The 13,536-nt window shown below is 45.4% G+C and overlaps 1 protein-coding gene across 4 annotated transcripts in view; it reads right to left on the bottom strand.

Moving 5' to 3' along the window:
- The window catches only part of MRTFA (myocardin related transcription factor A), a 171,815-nt gene that overhangs the window by 19,363 nt on the left and 138,916 nt on the right, over positions 1 to 13,536 (bottom strand). For all 4 annotated transcript variants that reach the window (XM_060245412.1, XM_060245410.1, XM_060245409.1 and 1 more), the window contains 3 exons: positions 7,194 to 7,249; positions 6,030 to 6,105; positions 5,036 to 5,197 (listed from right to left, as the gene is read on the bottom strand). In XM_060245412.1, the coding sequence (XP_060101395.1) occupies positions 5,036 to 5,197; positions 6,030 to 6,105; positions 7,194 to 7,249 (294 nt within the window). The remainder of the gene's footprint in view (positions 1 to 5,035; positions 5,198 to 6,029; positions 6,106 to 7,193; positions 7,250 to 13,536) is intronic.

Raw genomic sequence — 13,536 nt, 5'->3', positions numbered from 1 at the left:
GAAGCGCTTCCATTTGCGTTGGTACGAGAGTCTAGTGGAAGGCTTCCTTGCGTTGAGAATGATGTTGGCTACCTCCGCGGAGAGGGAGGATGGTGTATTCTCCAGGCTGTCAAGGCCAGCACCTGAGGGTTGTGATGTAGTACCTGACCATTGGCCTGGGATAAGAGATCTCCCACCGGAGGGAGGCGGCGGTAAGTGTGGCCAGACATTTGTAGGAGACTCGTGAACCACGGTTGCCGCGGCCACCATGGGGCAATGAGGATACAGTCCGTGCCGTCTCGTGTGATCTTTATCAGCACCCGTGTCAGTAGGGGGGTTGGTGGAAAGAGGTAGTGCAGAGGGCCTCTCCAGTTGTGTAGAAAGGCGTCGTTGCCTCTCCTGGAATAGAATCGAGGACATTTGGCATTGTCCCTGGAAGCAAAGACGTCCACCTTGAGTGTCCCGAAGCATCAGAAGATGCGACGAAGGTAGGTCGGATTGATGGACCATTCGTGGTCGTCTATGCGAAACCTGCTCAGAGAGTCGGCCAGAACATTCTCCACACCTGGGAGGTGGATGGCAGTTATGCAGATGTTGTGTTTGATACACCATTCCCAGAGCAGTATGGCAATACGGCACAGCCGGAGGGATCTGGTTCCTCCCTGCAACCCCTGATCAGTGGAAGGAAGGATTGGAGGGCCCTGTGCACAGCAATCAGTTCTAAGCAGTTTATATGCATGGCCCTCTCAGCGGGGGTCCAAAGCCCCCTGACGGTCTTGTCCTCTAAGTGGGCTCCCCATCCCCACTTTGAGGCGTCTGTTGTCACAACAGCCATCGGAGGAGTTGGTAGAAACGGCATGCTGGCGAGGAGGTTGCTGGGTACAGTCCACCATGTGAGAGATGGAAGTACTCTCTGGGGAACAGTGAGTACCACGGTCTGCGGTTGCACTAGAGGATGGTAGGCTCGCACAAACCAGAGCTGTAGTTGCCTCATTCTTAGTCTGGCAAAGTAAAGGACAGATGTTGTTGCGGCCATGAGGCCCAGCAGGCGTTGGATTGTGAATGCAGACTGATGAGGTTGTTGCTGAATTGACTTGGCTAAGGCAATGATAGTCAATGCCCGGTCCTCGGGGAGGAAAGCACAGTGCAGAGAAGTGCGAAGAAGAGCCCCTATGAACTTGAGGTCCTGGGTAGGTGTGAGATGCGATTTGGAGGTGTTCACACAAAGGCCCAGGGAGGTGAGAAGGGAGAGCGCTGTGTTGAGGTTGCTCTGCAGTTGATGTTGAGTCGGAGCAATGAAAAGCCAGTCGTCGATATACGGAAAGACTGTGATGTTGCGAATGCGAAGGGCCGCCGCCACCACTGCCATGCACTTGGTGAAAACCCTGGGTGCAGTGGAGAGGCCGAATGGCAGGGATACGTATTGGAAGTGGGCCTGTCCCATGGCGAAGCGCAGATACTTCCGATGTTGAGGTCGAATTGTCACATGGAAGTAAGCGTCCTGAAGGTCTAGGGAAGCCATCCAGGAGTTTCTGGGAATAAGGGGCAAGATGGACTGCAGGGAGATCATTCTGAACTTCCTGTATTCGATGTGCCTGTTGAGCCTCCGCAGATCTAGAATGGGACGCTTGCCTCCATCCCTCTTGGGGACCAGGAAGTATCTCGAATAGAAGCCCGTCCCTCGATGTTGAGGAGGAACGGGTTCTATGGCATTCTTCTGGAGCAGGTCCAGAATTTCTTGATGTAGGAGTGGAGACGGAGGAGTAGTTATGAAGTAGTGGTGGCGAGGTGGCGAAGTGAACTCTATTGCGTACCCTAGACGCACGATGGTAAGAACCCAAGAGTCGGTGGTGATGGAATTCCAGCTTGGGTAAAAAGGAAGTAGTCGTGTATGAAACAGACGACTTGACGGTATTGCAAGGGCGTTGGGAGTGTCAAAGAGACTGCTTGCTTGGCTGTGACTGCTTCTTGTAAGGTTGTGCATGTGGGCGCTGTTGGAAAGGTTGCTTTGGTTGCTGTGGCTTCCTCTTCCAGAAATCCTGTGTCCTAGGGGACCATTGACGGCGTTGAAAGGATGGCTTCCATGGTCGTTGCTTATTAAAGGGCAGTGAGGGTGGCTGTGTGACCCCGAGGCGTTTAGCCCTTTTATGCCCGTCATCAACTGATGTGAGGACTTCGTCCGTGGACGCATGGAACAGTCCCAGACCGTCGAAAGGGAGGTCCTCTATTCTTTGTTTGATGTCTGGTTGTAGGTTTGTTGAGCGCAGCCAAGCGTGGCGACGCAGGGCTACAGAGGTTGCGAAAACCCGGGAGGAACAGGAAACCGCATGGCGGATAGAATTTATTTGTTGTTTCGAGACACGCGACAACTCTGAAACGAGCGCAGATATGGCCTTCTGAGAGGAGTCAGGCATCGATGGAAGGTGCGGAGTGATCTGATTTGCCAAGTTGAATGCGTATGCAGCAAAGTAGGCTAGGTAGTTGTTCAACTTAGAGTTGGTGGAAGCAAAGCTGTACATTTTCTTAGCTAGAGTGTCCAATTTCCTGCCCTCGCGGTCAGGAGGAGCAGGGTGGCGAGATTGCTTGCTCTTGATGGCCGAATGGACAATAATAGAGTTGGGTGCTGGATGGGAGGCTAGGAACTTGCAGTCCGTAGCATGCACCCTATAAAGGGAGTCCAGGCGTTTCGAAATAGTAGGGATTGAGGCCAGCTTTTCCCAGGTTTCACGGAGACCTTCGAGGTGAACGGGCAGCATTGGTAATGTCGAGCTGTCGGGAAAGTCTGTCCAAACCAGGTCGTGTACCACGTCTGAGACCCTAGGAGAATCCGATGACATAGGAATGTTAAGTGCAGAGGCCATAGTGTTGATGAGATTGAGATAGGCCTTAGAACTATCTGACGGTGAGAGTCGAGGAAGGTGGTCCGATGAAGGAGAGGCTGGAGGCTCCTCGGAGTCGGAGTGGTCCGACGAATCTCTGTCTGAAGCCGACTCAGGTCGTTGAGGTGATCTGGATTTGGCTGGTGATGGGTCCCGAGGGCGCTTAATCGGCGATGGAGGTGGCTTAGACGCCGCCGCAGAAGGTGCCCTGGGGGTATCCCGGTTCCGAGAGGGAGCAAGTGACTGTAAGGCATCACGGGACCGATAGGCATCGCGGGACCGATAGGCGTGATGGTGCGCTGTAAGGGAGTCGAGGTCTTCTCGGGTCCGATGATCCTCTCGGTCTCGAGAACAGTAATATGGATGTCGGTACTCTCCATAGTGGGCGGGAGACGGATAGCGATAGTACGGGGATTGCTGGTCCCTAGAATGGTAATAGTCACGGGGTCTAGGAGAATAGACCTCCCGGATCCGAGGTGTGGAGACATCTCTTAAATACGGCTCGGATTCGAATTCGGAATGACGCTTGTAGCTGAACGCCGATGGTGAACGAAGGTCCCTATGGTAGACCGTGGGCGGCCTAGGGGACAAAGACTGAGATGGAGAGCGGTCGCGTCGATGGCCCCGATAGTACTCTCGGTAGGGGGACGTGGAACGAGGATGCTGACGGACCGGAGATCGTGAACGAGAACGCTGACGGACCGGAGATCGTGGACAGAGCGGAGATCGCGAGCGAGAGTGTGGTCGAGGTCGCGGTTGAGATGGGACCTGGGTGGAAGACTCCTTAAGTGCTGGAGTTGGAATGTCGAGGAAGGATTCCGGGCGGAAAGGAGGATCCGTCTCAAGAATATCCGAGGGGACGACGCTGTGAACCGAAGGCGATCGAGAGCCAATAGGGATAACCTCGATGGAATGCTGTGTAAGCTGTGGCATCTCCAAAATGACGTCGGAAGGGGCCGAGAGTTCGGGTGGTAAGATCGGAGTCAAAGTAGGACTCGATTGCGCAGGAGCCGACGATTGCGCAGGCGCAGGCATTGCGGAAGAGGAAATGGGAGAATGGCGAACCCGCACGGACGTGAGGGCGGGGTTGGAAGGCGTCGGGTCGCGGTGCTTTTTCGGCGTCGAAGCCCTTGGGCTGCAGGCTCCTGGACTCGAGCGGTGCGACTTAGACGAGGTCAAATCCGCATGGTGGGCCTTTTTAGGCACCTTATGTCCCTCAGCATGTTTGGAAGCCTTTTTCTCAGACTTATGCTTCCTGGGGGCGTCTGGAAGGGCCGAGAGAGCCGAATCTCCCGCTCTTAGTGGGGGAGGCGGCGGATCTGAGGTGGGTACCGCGCGAAGAGAAGACTCCATTAGGGAACTACAAAGACGGGCTGCTCTGTTCTTTCGTGCCTGCTTCCCAAAATTAGCGCAGTGAGGGCAGTTGTCGACTCTGTGAGACTCCCCCAAGAAGAATAGGCAGAGAGAGTGGCCGTCAGAAGATGGGATCTTAGACGCACACTGCTTACACCTTTTGAAGGTAATTTTCCCTTCCATCCGTTCCGGACGGGGATGGGGAAGGTGGAAGGGAGGGATGAGGGGAGGGGGGGAATAGAAAAGAAGGCAGATAGCGCAGATTCGGATTCTTATTTAATCTTTTTTGGGGGGGGGGGGGGACGAACGGAGAGAGAAGGAGAAATAGAGAAAATAAGAAAGTAGTACGATACCAAGAGACGAGCTAGAGGAGGAACGCAACGAGGTAGGTGTTGTCCGGGCGGCGGAAGGGAAGAAACTGAGTGGAATAGGCGCTCTCCCCCCGCTCCAGGCATGCGCAGTCGCTGCCAGCTCCCCAGGGCGGGAGGAAAGCGCGCCAAAAGACGCTATAGGCGAGCTATTGGAGCTCCGAGGTATGGATCCGTTGCCTGCGGCAAGACCCATGTGTGGGACTGCACAGAGACCACGAAGAAGATCAAACCTACAGCAGCCACGGAGATAAATTATATTCCTGCTACTCTAGTAGTTTTGGTATACTTCTGCTTGGAGAAGAGTTTTGTATTTCTAACTGAAGCTGTTAACTATTCTGTTCTGTTTCTATAGACAGAATAAGCATTTCTGTGCATTGGGAGTGGTTTGCAATTTGCCTCCAACACAATGTCTCCAACACATATACACAGACCTCTTCTTACCACCAACCTTACCAATGATAGCTTCCTTCAGGCTAGATTCCACTGGCAGAATGTTCTTCTCTACCAACTCCATGGGACCTGGCCGCTGGGCAATCTTCTCATTGAGATCGTCAGCCAATCTGGCCCTCTTCAACTTCAGCTGCTTGGCTTGCAGGGAAGGTTCAGCAGATGTCTCTGCTCAAAGGAAGCAGCAACAACATGATCAGTGCAGGACTCACAGATGCAATCACAAATCCATCCTCTTGTGAAGCAGAACTTAGTCTCTAGAGTAAACTGGAATATAACTCCCTCCCTCAGCCCACCTCATCATGCATGGGTGTTTTTCACCGTAAGACTAACCCTGTGTATTTGAAACAAATACCCAAATAAGCCACAGCATTCAGAACCTCACTAATAATACATGATTTATTTCTAACGGATCCCTTGCTTTTGCACACACATACACCATGCACTTTAAACACTATTTTAGCTAGGTCTCTAATTCAGGAGGAGTAATTCTAACCAACAACAGTTCACCCTTCTCCTCACAGCTGTCACAGGAAGACTGCAGGACAACTATTTCTAAAGCAATGGTACCATTTTTGCCAACGATGCAATAATACAAGTGACATTCCTGGGAAACCTTTAAAGCAATGTGCTGTGCTAGGTCTACTGCTGCAGCATCATGTTGGGACTTCAGAAGAGCAGAATGAAATAAACAACATACACAGCACAAGCAATCAAAACACTGGTCCTGGATGAGTACCAACTTTGTCCATCTCGCTCACAAAAGATGTTTGCCAGTCCACATGTTCTTATGATGTATGCTTAAGTGATTATGGGTCTGATAGGCTACTCATTCGAACAATCTTATCTGCAAGATGCTCAAGAATGAGTTCTCAGTCTCATAGTCCAATTTCCAGGCCCTTCTCATTCATTCCTCAACTGAACAAAAACAAGGGGGAAGAGCCATGGATACCACATTGGTAATAAGAGGGAAATTTTACCATACTACTAGGGGTCATACCTTCCAGGATGTGCATTCTCACCAACTCTGATCTCTCTGGCCGGGACCGGATCTTCCGTTTCAGGTAGTCCTCTGTCTGCAGGACAATCAACACAAAACATGCTGATCCCAAGTAGAACAGCAAGAATTTAATAGCTTAAAAATGCATGTTGGATTGTTCAGCATATGGCAACAGTTGTTTCTTCAGGCTCTAACTAGGCCTGACATTGGAGAATGCAACAAGCACAGAACCATCTCACTCTCTGGCTAGGCAGGCTGATTCTACAGCACTTGACTGGAAAACCTGAGGAAAATGGGTTACCAAACTTAAAAGCCAAGTGTTGTTTGAGATGCTTTACACTGTAGTATGTTAAATATCTATTTCCAGTATGTTTTTTTTAAGGAAGGAATCTATTGATAGGTAAACTCAGACTAAACCAGTTCCATATCTTGAAAGACCGGTCTCCATATATTTCTCGCAGGGCAGCAACATTTGAATTAATTTGCCCAAACTCCAGTTCTAATGGCTTCAAATAAAAATAAACTGTCCAGTAGCCAAAGCATTCCCAGAGTAATGCAATGGTTAGATAACTGGACTTGACTAGGATCTGAGAAATCCAGGTTCAAATCCCCAAACTGCCATGAAACTCTCTGGGTGACCTAGGCCAGTCACTCCCTCTCAGGCTACCTAACCTGACAGGGTTGTTGCGGGCATCAAATGGGGAAAGGAGACACATATACGCTGCCCTAATCTCCTTGTAGGAAGCATGGCTTGAAACGTTACATTCAGATAAAAATGCTGTTCTCATCCAGCTCTCCAAGAGGTCCTAAGATCACTAAGGAATGGCACCTGTGTTACATGTCTTCTTTTTAGAAAAGCTTTTCAGTTAGTTTCTGTTTTATCAAGCCAACACAGTAGGCATCGGGGGAATCAAATAAATTGTAGGGCAGGTAAAGAGGGACACTATCTCAGGTCAAGAGCTTTGGGTTTTGGATTCTAATTCACTTGATGATATCATTCACAAGGGGACTGGGAGACATAAAAACAATTATGTCATATCTCAAGTGTTGCACAGAATGGTAAAACTCAAGATCTTCATGAGAAAATCAGTGGCTTAGAAGGATTTTAGGCCTAGATTTGGAAGACACCTGGTATAATAACTCTTAAAAGAACTGATAGCTTACCCTGGCCCGTTCCAAACTTCTCCTCTGTTCATGAAATGCAGCTGGACTTTTCAGAGCTGTTGGGAAAATAACAATGAGTGAATTACACAAGTTGGCCCCCTCTTCTTTTTAAATGTGACCCATGCTAATTTAAAGTTATCCATCCAGGTACAGGGAGTGCTTCTTGCATATGATAGCACATGGACCAGGTCTTTAGCTGATTTAAACCCACATCTTGGTGTTTGGCCAACCTAAACCAGCTGAGAATGTAGACCATTTTCAAGGACTGTTACGAACACTCTATGTTTAAAAAGGATATCCTGTTGTTCAAATGCAACCTTTCCACTATTTGTCTACCAAAGCAAATGGCCACCAAACTATGTAATAAGTGACAGAAAAGAACACTTTAGCACCACACTGCACCACCTCACACAAGATGTACAAAATATGCTGACATGTCTGCACTCACACTACATACAACTGCATGTTATTAGGTTGATCCCCAAATTCAATTTAATAATTTAAAGAACATCCACACCAAAAAGGGAAGGAAACAAGCCAAGAAAGAACATTTGTCTACCAACGCATTAAAAATACAGAAAATCTAAGGGGTATTTTTGATTCACAGAGAGTTTCCTCTCTCTCTTTCTTTCCCCTCCCCTGGAGCATGGCCAAGACAGGTCCTATTTTAAGACGCCAATCAGCACTGTACAGCTCTGGAGGGTTTCCCCTGCTAGATTTTAATAAGTTCACTAGTAATGCTGATGCCTGCCAATGCCGTTTTCCTCAACACATTACAGTAGTGAGCGTCAGCCATGTTCTGTAAGCAACAGTGCTATTACCTTTCCAAAGAGGAACAAAAAAGGAAAGAAAGTGATGTTATTGCAAGGATTCCACACCAACGCAACCCACATCAACTGTAACAGCTAGAACAGTTCCCATAAAATATATGTAAACTAGGGTAATGATTACAACAATATGTCAAAACCTGCCTTGATTCAGACTGGCCTAAAGATGCACACAGAAATAGAAAATGTGGACTGAAATGGAGACATTTTCATGATGTAGCCATAAATCATTGTGCAGACACTGGACTTGAAAGATCTATTAGTCTTGTATCTGTTACAAATCCACCACATTCCATAACAGTGAATTCAATTTTTTAGTATGTCATTACACATCAACTGGAAGTGATTCAAGGAACACCTACACCCTTCTCTTTAGCTATGCAAATGTAAAGTTCTGCTAAATGTAAAGTTCTGCATTTAGGTAGGAAAAATCCAATGCACGGTTATAGGATGGGGGAGACTTGTCTTAGCAGTAGTATGTGCGAAAAGGATCTAGAGGCCTTAGTGGATCATATGCTGAACATGAGTCAACAGTGTGATGTGGTGGCTAAAAAGGCAAATGCAATTTTGGGCTGTATCAACAGAAGTATAGTGTCCAGATCACGTGAAGTGATGGTATCCCTTTACTCTGCTCTGGTAAGACCTCACCTGGAGTATTGTGTTCAGTTTTGGGCACAACATTTTAAGAAGGATATAGAGAAGCTGGAACGGGTCCAAAGGAGGGCGATGAAGATGGTGAGGGGTCTGGAGACCAAGTCCTATGAGGAAAGGTTGAAGGAGCTGGGGATGTTTAGCCTGGAGAGGAGGAGGCCGAGAGGTGATATGATCACCATCTTCAAGTACTTGAAGGGCTGTCACATAGAGGATCGTGCAAAGTTGTTTTCTGTGGCCCCGGAAGGTAGGACCAGAAGCAATAGGTTGAAATTAAATCAAAAGAGTTTCCGGCTCAACATCAGGAAGAAATTCCTGACCGTTAGAGCGATTCCTCAGTGGAACAGGCTTCCTCGGGAGGTGGTGGGCTCTCCTTCCTTGGAGGTTTTTAAACAGAGGCTAGATGGCCATCTGACAGCAATGAAGATCCTGTGAATTTAGGAGAAGGTGTTTGTGAGTTTCCTGCATTGTGCAGGGGGTTGGACTAGATTACCCTAGAGGTCCCTTCCAACTCTATGATTCTATGTTGTGCTTGTATGTTTATATGTGTAAGATCATCAATTAGAAAATGCCAAAGCAAGAGGAATTCTGCATTTTCAAAAACTGTATAAAAGACTTGTGGTGACCCCACAAGGTTTTCAAGGGAAGAGACTTCAGAGTCGGCTTTCCATTGCCTGTCTCTGCATAGTAACCCTGGTACTTAACCAGGGCCAAACAGTTTAACTATTATAACCTCATTTAAACCCATTCCCAGACTTTAAGAGCCTTCACTAGCAAATGAAGATGTTGGACTGTGAACCAGCAGGCACCCTCAGAGGACCTAAAAAGCCACTGAGATACAATACAACCAACTCTTCCTCTAAATTTGCCAATCTTGTTTTATCCCATGTGAACACTGTATACACAAGGATAATTTTTATGTTTCCATGTACACATTTTTATTCAGAATGGCTTTTGAGTTCAAAATACAGAATTAGACTAGTGGTTCACTGCATGCATAAGACAATGTTTAAGAGTTTTGTTATTCTTCTGACTGACATGCAAGACTAGGTGGCTGGAAAGAGGTACCAAGGGACCCTCCTCAAGATACCTCCACTATGTGCCCTTCCCCTACCAGTTTTTTAGAATGATCTGGAGGTACAGGCAGCAATAACCTGCCTGATATGCAGCCAGAGAACTTACCAACAGAAGGCTTATGTGCTTTCCCTGCAGGGTATAGAGAAGAACACGGGACCCAAGAATACCTACCTGATGTATGCAGAGTAACAGATGGAAGAAGTCCCAGTGCCAAATTCTAGAGAATCTGTTATATACCACAACAAGGCATGCAATTTCCTCAGCAGTTTGAGCAATAAAACGGAATGATAACTAACTATGCTGCCCTGTCTAACATGTCCTCTGCAAAAGCCCTGCTCTGTGTGCCCCTGTTTTTGGAGGTAAGGTAGGTGGGCAACCAGAGAAAGGGGTTTTCAAGTGGTGGCACCCTGTCTGTAAAATGCCGTTCCTCTTGAGGCTTACACTACTTAGTGTTGCCAAGTCAAATTAAAGAAATATATGGGGACTTTGAGACTGGAGCTAGGAGACTTTGGGGGTGGAGCCAGGACACATTGGGGTGGAGTCAGGAACAAGGGTGTGACAAGCATAACTGAACTCCAAAGGGAGTTCTGGCCATCACATTTAAAGGTGTTACTAGTTAGTGGGGCTCAGCCTGCTCACTACCTTATCATTTTCAAGGTCAGAGTAGAAGCAGACAAATAGTTTCCTATGAGAGTGATGGGAGGGGGAAGACCAGGAGCAATGATGTAATTTTCCAGAGTTTTCTCCTGAAGCTGAGTTAGTGTGAGCTAGCGCATGGTATTTTAGCTTCCAGCTCACACATTTTTGTCAGCTCGAGAAAAATGGCTCCAGAGCAAACTAATTTATGCAGTAGCTCACAAAGTAAAATTTTTGCTAACAAGGCTTCACAGCTTAGTGAGAGCACTGGTTGTGACTGGATGTCATCTGCACCTGATTCAAAGGGCCCAAAACTATAACTGAGATACAACTCCAGAGGTTATCTCACTGAGATCTTCATGGACTACAGGGCTACTCTTATGCTTCACAATTGCTGGGCCACAGAGCCTGCTTATTAGTGGCCTTCATCTGGATGTAAATTTGTGCCACTTAACAGAGCTCCTAAACAGCGTTAGGTAAATAAAGCTAGCTGTTTGTTTGTTTTGCTTGCTCTTTGATCTATGGTAATCTGTTGGCTATATTTTCATTAAGTTGCCTGTCTTCATAATAAATTATGAACTCCAACTCCTTGACAGACCTTTTTAAAGCTTTTCCATGTTTGGTGTTTTTTGATGCCTGGCTGTGCTTTTGAATGCTGGGTTTCAACAGATTTATGACATTTTATATTGCAAACCGCCTGGGGCCAGTTTATTGGAGAGGTGGCATAGAAATGTTCCAAGTAAATACATATATACATAAATAACCATGCCGATCTTTTAGTGTATACCCCAAAGGCAGCGTTTAGTCTGATTCATCATAGTATCTTATGGGTATTTCTCCAGAGAAACGCTCCAGTTTGTACTTCTCTCCAGTGCTGGCACTAAGACAAAGTACAGAACTTTCATATTTGACCTCTGAAAATGCCAAAAGGGAACAAGTCTCTCTTTACTTCCCCCTAACATTCTCTTGGAAGAAAAACATATCTGAAAAGGATCACTGCAGCAGTATCAGACTTCATCCAAACTAACATCCAAATGTAACTGTGTACATTTTTCTTGGCTGCCTAAAAAGTACATAACAAATGGCTTGGAACTGTCAAACAATTATACCATGTCAGTTATGAGGCCAAGAGACTTTTTCCAGCACAAAGCCTCAAAACATAATCTAGATACATGCAGCAATATTTATGAAATGCAGTAACTCAATAACTGTTGAGTAATGAACTATCATTTTAAGTTTTAAAAAAAATTGATCTTCAAGATTATGGAGAAAACTTGAAGACATTTTGGTAGCTAATATTAGTGCTGGCTTTATACTGGCAAGTAAAAAGTTGAGGATAAATGGGGAAAAGGAGAATGTGGAATCTTCAGTTTAAAACTGAGATGTAGTCAGGATAACATAGTTAAACTAATTTAAAATGGTGTAACTCCTGTTAGTTGAATAATCTGATATGCCTTGTTATGGATTAATAAAACTGAAAGTGATAATAATCCTCTGTGTTAATAAATTTAAGTATGGCAGAAAAATCAGACTAATTGTCTTGCTTTCGGCCCCAATGGCACTATCATATAGGTAATTCTAATCTGCAGGAGAAATACACTTTAGCGGGTTAGGCAGATTCAATGGGTAATGACAATGTCTCTCTCAACAAAAATGAATACTTGCATTTCAATAACTTCCAATTAAAATCTTTTGGCACAAAAGGATCTGTTCTTCTGTTAATTTAAGAAACACAGCAAACTTTCAAGAAGGTACCCTGAACCTTTGGAGATAGCAACATGAGCTACAGTCAAGGCCAGTGGAACCTTAGAGACCAACAAGATTCTGGGGGTATAACTCTCAGTCAAAACTCCCTTTGTCAGAAACAGCTCCACAAAGTCATTCTTGTGGTTGCTGGTATTGCGCCAATCACAAACCTGCCTCCTACCATATATGAAGGAAATGTTTAAAGAGGTTATATTTTGGGGCAAACAGTGAATGATATGATCACAGAAATTTAATGTGTAGAAATGCATTTTGGAAAAGAATTCTTCCTTCTTAACTGTAAAAATTAAATTACCCAAGAATGATTAGGAATTAGTGCCGAATGCACCAACTATAGGCAAATTGCTTTTTGCAAGACAGTCACAAATCTCCCCTACGAAACAACACCAGGGATCCATAAATTTATTCAGAGAACAGTTAAAACCCTTAAAGACAGAAAAGAGAACTTATACGAAGCTTGGTCTCTCTCAGTGGTAAATATAACAAATGAATGCTAGTCTACACCTTAATTTTATACTGAATTGTAATTTTATTTAGATATGGGTGTAGTTGATTTAATGAGGTCATCACACCTACAATTAATACAATGAACATATTGGGACAATTTAGTGTTTAAGAAGGTATTGTTTTAGATTAATTTATTATGCCTTTGGTATTTATTTACTGCGTACTTATTTAATATGTATGCATACTGAATTCATAACTTGTAAGTATTTATCCTCAACACATGTGATATTAATTGCATATTTATTAAGTGCTTAATGCTAAAATTTTCACTAGTGGTTCCTTTGGTGCTCACAAATATTTTTTCCTATATATTTATCATAATATTTACAGCTCCAGGAATAACTCATTCATTTATTGTGGCAAAAAAGATGACTAAACAGCATGTACATGTTCATCTCAACATGTCCATCTCATCCGTCCAACACTGACCCAAGGTAGCTTACAAGACACAGGAATCAGATCACCTGCTGAAAGATCTGTCCTGGATGCCCCTGTGTTTCCACACACCATTCAAAGTTCTGGTTTTTAATATTAAAGCCTATGCAGCCTACCAGTTGTTAAGATCTTCCTTATCAGCCCTGCTCTCTGTGCCCCCACCTTCACAGATGAGGATGGCAACCACAAAGTGGTCTTTTTCACTGGTGACATCTTGCCCAAGGAATGTCCTTCCTCTTGAGGTTGCCTAGCATCTACCCTACTCTCTTTTAGGCAGTAGGCCAAAATATTTCTTCTCACCTAAGGTTTTAAATTGTGTTTGATCTTCTTACATCATTTTTATAGTCTGTTTCTAGACTGAGAACTATTTTAAGAGACAAATTTTAAGCTATTCAAAGTATTAAGCCATTTTTCTGCTCCAGTTGAGTTTTAAATGATGAGTTTTT

Source organism: Heteronotia binoei, chromosome 8 (genome assembly GCF_032191835.1).
Source record: "Heteronotia binoei isolate CCM8104 ecotype False Entrance Well chromosome 8, APGP_CSIRO_Hbin_v1, whole genome shotgun sequence".
In the NCBI taxonomy this organism is placed as follows: domain Eukaryota; kingdom Metazoa; phylum Chordata; class Lepidosauria; order Squamata; family Gekkonidae; genus Heteronotia; species Heteronotia binoei.
Note: the sequence above shows the minus strand (reverse complement) of the source record. Positions and strands in the feature narration are given on the sequence as shown.